This window comes from Oryzias latipes, chromosome 10 (genome assembly GCF_002234675.1).
Source record: "Oryzias latipes chromosome 10, ASM223467v1".
NCBI lineage: Eukaryota > Metazoa > Chordata > Actinopteri > Beloniformes > Adrianichthyidae > Oryzias > Oryzias latipes.
Window position 1 is genome coordinate 20,395,342 of NC_019868.2, and position 6,200 is coordinate 20,401,541.

A 6,200-nucleotide genomic window follows, 5' to 3' on the forward strand; every position below is an offset into this window, starting at 1 on the left:
AGGTGTGCTGAGCCACTATTTTTTCCTTCTAGTTTTACAAGAAGTCTAATCAATAAGAGAGCGACAAAAATAATACCTTTTAATTTTTTTAAGTATGCAAATGACAAAAGAGTTACTTGTCTTTTTATTGGTATTGGGTACGACTTAGAAATTTAGAAATAAGACAAACATTGCCAGTGTCTGGGATATTCTGGGTTATTTTACTCAAAAGACTTTAATGTAAACCACAAGTACAGACCAAAAGTTTGGACACACCTTCTCATTCAAAGAGTTTTATTTTATTTTCATGACTATGAAAATTGTAGATTCACACTGAATGCATCAAAACTATGAAATCACAAGTGTGGAATTACATACATAACGTAAAAGTGTGAAACAACTAAAAAATATATCATATTGTAGATTCTTCGTACTAGCCACCTTTTGCCGATGTGACCTGTCAGGTTTAATAAGTGGGATTTCTTGCCTCATAAATGGGGTTGGGACCATCAGTTGTGTTGTGCAGAAGTCAGGAGGACACCATGCTGATAACCCTAACCCTAACCTGAACCCAATCGAGATGGTTTGAATGAGAAGGGGTATACAAACTTTTGGTCTGTACTATATATATATATATATATATATATATATATATATATATATATATATATATATATATATATATATATATATATATATATATATATATATATATATATATATTGATAACATTTGGAACCTTATCAATAAACATTCAGCTCACCTGTTAAACAAAGTTTAGTCGGTGTGCTCTGTTGCTGCGCGGCGTTCAACTGCCGCCCTGCATGCTCATATATATATAAATTCACGACTTAAAATCTCGTATTTTTACCTATTTTTTTGGTTGCCCTTAAACTGAAAAAATTGAAATAGAAAGAAAAAATTAAGCTTTTTAATGCTTTTTCCAGTAGGTGGCGCCAGAAACCTGCAGCCCGTAAATGTCCCTCAGAGTTCACCTCACGGCTCTTTATGGAATTAATCCCATCGAAGCGCAGTTCAAGTGCGCCTCTCGTTTGTTTCTACCCCCTTGATCTGCGCAGATGGGTCGATTTAAACACTGGGGAACCTGTTGTAATGTGAGGTTTCACATCAGGACTGAGCACCGAAAGATCCCACGCAGTTTTGGCTGAAATGCCACTTTGCGTGGAGTGGGACAGCGCAGCATCGTGTGAAACTTGAGGCGGCTGGATCTGTCCGTGGGCGCGCACCGTGCCTGCAAGAGGACGCGTGACATTCCCGCGGTGTGTGTATGTTTTTGGAGACGTAGAGCGGCGTGGCTCGAATAACCGGAGCCTTCTGTGATATTTTGTGGGATATGGAGACCGGATGTCTTCTGGACGGACCTTTGCTTGTGAAATTTACCGGCAGGCGGCTGGATATTTGCTATTTTGAATGTATTGTCAAGCCACGGATGATCCCCTTGTTTCAGTCAAGTAAGTGCGAGTAATTCCAACTTTCACGTTGATCACGTTTCTCATATAAGTCAAGTTTTAATCTTTTTTTTTTCTGGCAATGGGGTTAAAATATCTGAAATTCACAATTAGGAAAATTGATTTTATGGGGGGGGGGGGGGGGTTTCTTATAAATCCACAATTAAATAAATCTTAAAACTGCAAGTAAATCATCTCTTTATTCCCTATGCTTGAAATAAGTAAATAATAATAATGATAATGCTTTAATCCCTAAATCTGCATTACAAAATGAGAATGGAAATGTCTGATCCAGATATTACTTGCTTCAAATATTTGATTTCTTGTTTTTTGTCTTTTAATAAATGTAATATTTTTTATGATCTGTATTTTTGCTATTGCCGCAGGATCATTGTAGATTCCTCTTCAGCGGACAGCATGTAGCAGGACTCTCCAGTGTGCCGTAAATGCCTAACCAAGAGGTGCACAGGAATGGATCTCATGAACTTTACAACTGTAATTGATAATGGATTTTTGGATGAAACGCCATCGAGCCGTGTCCTGACTGGCTGTTTTCTCTCCCTGCTCATCCTCACCACCTTGTTGGGAAACACTCTCGTCTGCGCCGCCGTCACCAAGTTTAGGCACCTGCGCTCCAAGGTGACCAACTTTTTCGTGATCTCGCTGGCGGTGAGTGACCTTTTGGTCGCCATCCTGGTGATGCCGTGGAAGGCGGTGACAGAGATTGCAGGCTTCTGGCCATTTGGGTCTTTCTGTGACACCTGGGTGGCGTTTGACATTATGTGCTCCACAGCATCCATTTTGAACCTTTGCGTCATAAGCTTGGACCGGTACTGGGCCATCTCAAGTCCCTTTCGTTATGAAAGGAAGATGACACCCAGGGTTGCCTATGTGATGATTAGCGTGGCCTGGACCTTGTCTGTCCTCATTTCCTTCATACCCGTGCAACTGAACTGGCACAAGGCCCAGACTAAATCTTTCAAGCCTTTCACTGAGTCATTTGTGTCACTGGGCTCAAACGGTACATCGCACCGCAACCCAGAGAACTGTGACTCTAGCCTGAACAGGACCTATGCCATCTCCACCTCACTGATAAGCTTTTACATCCCTGTGGCCATCATGGTGGCCACATACACTCAGATCTACCGCATCGCTCACAGACAAATCCGGAGGATCTCTGCTCTAGAGCGCGCGGCTGAAAGCGCCAAGAACAGGCACAACAGCATGGGCAGAGGCTCCAGCATCACAGAGTCTGAGAGCTCTTTCAAAATGACTTTCAAGAGGGAGACTAAAGTGCTGAAGACGCTGTCTGTGATAATGGGAGTGTTTGTGTGCTGCTGGCTCCCATTCTTCATCCTAAACTGCATGGTGCCCTTCTGCGAGCAGTCGAGCGGAGGAGAGGCTTTCCCCTGCATCAGCCCCACCACCTTTGACGTGTTTGTGTGGTTCGGCTGGGCTAATTCCTCCCTCAACCCCATCATATATGCCTTCAATGCTGATTTCCGCAAGGCCTTCTCCATCCTGCTGGGCTGCCACAGACTGTATCCAGGAGGCCACAACATACAGACAGCCAGTCTAAACAAGAAATGACTCATGGCTCTGCCAGCACTGACTCATTCCTTGATTCTAAAAAGTCCGAGAGTTCTTGTTGCAGCTGGTCTGATTGACTTCAAATGAAGATGCAGCTGTCCGTGCTAACTCTTCGAATGACTGAAGGGCAATGTAACACTGTCTATGCCCACGCTTGCGTTGAGCGAGCGGCCGAGAGCTCGCTCTGCTCGGCGTGGCCGTTCCAGGCCACAGCAGGGAGAAACTCCTGGGACAGGAAAGGGGATTTGGGATGGAGATAAAGACTTTCTGGTGCGGTGCCAGGGATCTGAGGGGGCAGCGGTGCTGACATTCAGCTTGGATAAATAATCCCCAGAGTGGGCAGAACACATCTTGTCAGACACTGCTGTCCTCCTTACCATCAAATGCACTTACACAACAGAGCATGCCATCAACGCATACAAATGCTGCATAACCCCAGCTGACACACTTATACAAATGACATGCATTACATTGCATTACATTAAAATCCTGGACTCCGCAAGGACCTCAGAGGTAAAGCATTAAACCAAATCATCTGTGATGACTGCAGGTAAAAGATGTCGAAGTAGCATAACAGTGTAGAGAGAATTAAAAGGTTTAATTAAACACTCTCAGAAATTAAAGCAGATTTTTTTCGACAGCTAAGAAAACGAAAAAAGTGGTTTCATTCAACAAATAGTCCACTTCTCAACTGACTGTTCAAAAGAGTTTTAAGGTCTGGACAAACCTGACAAGACTTTCAGACATTAAACTTACAGTAAACTCTAAAGGTTATGATTGTGTTTGATCCAATTATTTATCTTATTTATGATTTGCCAATTCCAGTTTATTCTTGAGTCAGTAAGAGCTCATCAAAATCATCAAAAAGAGGGATAGATGATTGCACAAGCAGTGAATCTGCATTTGAAAGCATTTTATCCAAAGCTAAACCTAAAATCTAACTAAATTAGGAAATGTTAAAATAAATGAAAATGATGCTTGACATGGATAGAAAGCTTTAAGTTAAGGTGGAATATTTGGGAATCATCCTTTGTTTGCTCACCTGCATCTGACAAAAGCAACATCTGTTTCTGAATTTGCTTTACCGTATTTTGACCTCAAATCCAACTGTACAAACTAAACACAGCTGGCAGCCTAGACTCGCAAAAGAAATTGCAATCCTCACATGAATAGAGGTGTTACTGCGATGGTACGATGCTTTAACTTGCCTGTCGTTGTATGAGGCAGTAATCGTGTGAAGTGGTGCAAAACTATACCTATGTATTTATTAACATTCAAACCAAAGGAGTGGGCTTTCATGTATGTTTTTATGCAACTGTTCATCATTTTTATCATGTTCCTGCATTCTTTGTGCAGTTTTTGCATAAATTGATTGATTTTGGGGGTCAGATTCACACTGGATTCTTGTGGGGACATTTTGCTGCCTATTACCTCCCTGTCAGCATTTTGAGCAACTTATAGCTTTAGAAGTTCACCTTAAAGACACATTTTCTTTAGAGAAAACAAAGCAAATGCAATTTTTGTTTTGTTTTTCTTCAGTCTTTATTGTTAGAGTAGTTAATTTCAAGATGTGGAGCATAGGCTATCGCTCTCGCTAACTTTAGAGCCCAGCTGGACATGCTTTGAACTGGTGACTGGAACTTTTATGAAGGAGCCAACTCCTTTCCTGTTGTGCTTATTCAACTGAGAGGCACAATGACACCTTTTGACCACTTTTAATCTCCTGAAGTGAAATTAAAGAAATATCTTTGCGATCTTTCTTTAGTTTAATATTTTTAGGGTTCTTTCTGCTGAGTCTTTTGCACCAGGAAGCAATTCATTGTTATGGCCTATATCTAATTTATTATTTCTAGTTTTTCCTTTAGGAAAGCACATTGATTGATTAAACTAGCTGTTATTACATTGGTAATAAAAGGGCAAATACCAACAAAACTTAAGAGGACCAAGCTGCAGACAACAACACGGCGCCCAGACATAATTAGCTGGAACTGGAAGTTCTTCGCCCTTCAAAGTGTACTATGCTCTGACCGTAACTCCTTAGGCTTTTCACCGATATCCAACACATTACTAATTTAAGTACTGCATACCAGTGCAAAACTGCTTTTCTCCATGACAGAACAAAAGTTACAGTTGTCGAAGGAATGTAAACACTGGAGCTTAACAGTTTTACAAATCTGAACACTTTTGTTTGGATTCTTTCTGTAAGGAATATAATGATTACCGTTATTTGCCCCATTTTAAGCTCGTCTTGTATACTAAACCGTTTATTCTCATTTAAAGGTTTTAATAAAAGCTGCTACAATTCTGAAATCTTTTAGAATTTCCGCTTCCGGCTAATGATGACTGAGCACTATCTTGTCTGTCAGGTCCTCCTCACAGTAAATATCATGAAATTTATTATATACCTCTACTGTTGCTCCAGAACTTTTAGAATTTCATTGATTCATCATATCTTCTTGCAAATTCACTATTCTTTTAGAATGTTTTTTTTTTTTTTTTTTTTTCAATTTTTCTGAGGACAGATTTCAATATGAACAAAAGGGTGTCAATGGACTGTACCAAGTAAGTTCTCAGAATAAAAAGGCCAACATTTCAACAACTTGTCTTCATTTGCAGACATTTTCTGTACAGATGTGTGATTGGCTGTGCAGCTTTGACCTCCACATGTCAGACTTCCCGGGGCTTTTTTCACACCACTGTCTAAAGAGTGAAAATGTAATGGGACCAGCTGTGTTTTTCTCATCCAACATCTCACTCTCACACAGTTTTGCTGTTCATGTGTCTGTTGAGCCTGGTGATGTATTGCTATCATTAGCAAAGTGAAGTGCCCCATCTGGACTTTTAAACAGCCTGGAATAATAAAGAACTGTAACCACTGTGGCACCTGTGTGTCCCCGCTGTTGTTTCTTCCATTAACTGCATTAAAGATTAGGTCTGTGCTCAGTCTTTGGGCCGTTCATCACAGGTGATTTTTGGCTCGTTCAGCCTTTGGTCTCCTTGTGGAATTTTGTTAGCGAGACAAGAAGGATAAAGTCCACCCTATTTCATTTCTACACTTTCATCCATCAGGGCTGAGAGAAAACATGAATCAGGCTGTGAACAAAATTGATCTCAAAGACGTTCATGTCAATATTTAATTAGGTACATTATGAAACTTGTACA

The 6,200-nt window shown here is 40.7% G+C and overlaps 1 protein-coding gene across 1 annotated transcript; it reads left to right on the plus strand.

Annotated features, from left to right (window-relative positions):
- The first annotated feature begins 956 nt into the window (after window positions 1–956).
- Window positions 957–5,921, plus strand: LOC101169046 (D(1) dopamine receptor). Its single transcript, XM_011480361.3, has 2 exons — window positions 957–1,451; window positions 1,835–5,921. Exon 2 carries the CDS (start codon window positions 1,920–1,922, stop codon window positions 3,036–3,038), a length of 1,119 nt encoding a protein of 372 aa, XP_011478663.1. The 5' UTR covers window positions 957–1,451; window positions 1,835–1,919; the 3' UTR covers window positions 3,039–5,921.
- The last annotated feature ends 279 nt before the right edge of the window (window positions 5,922–6,200 follow it).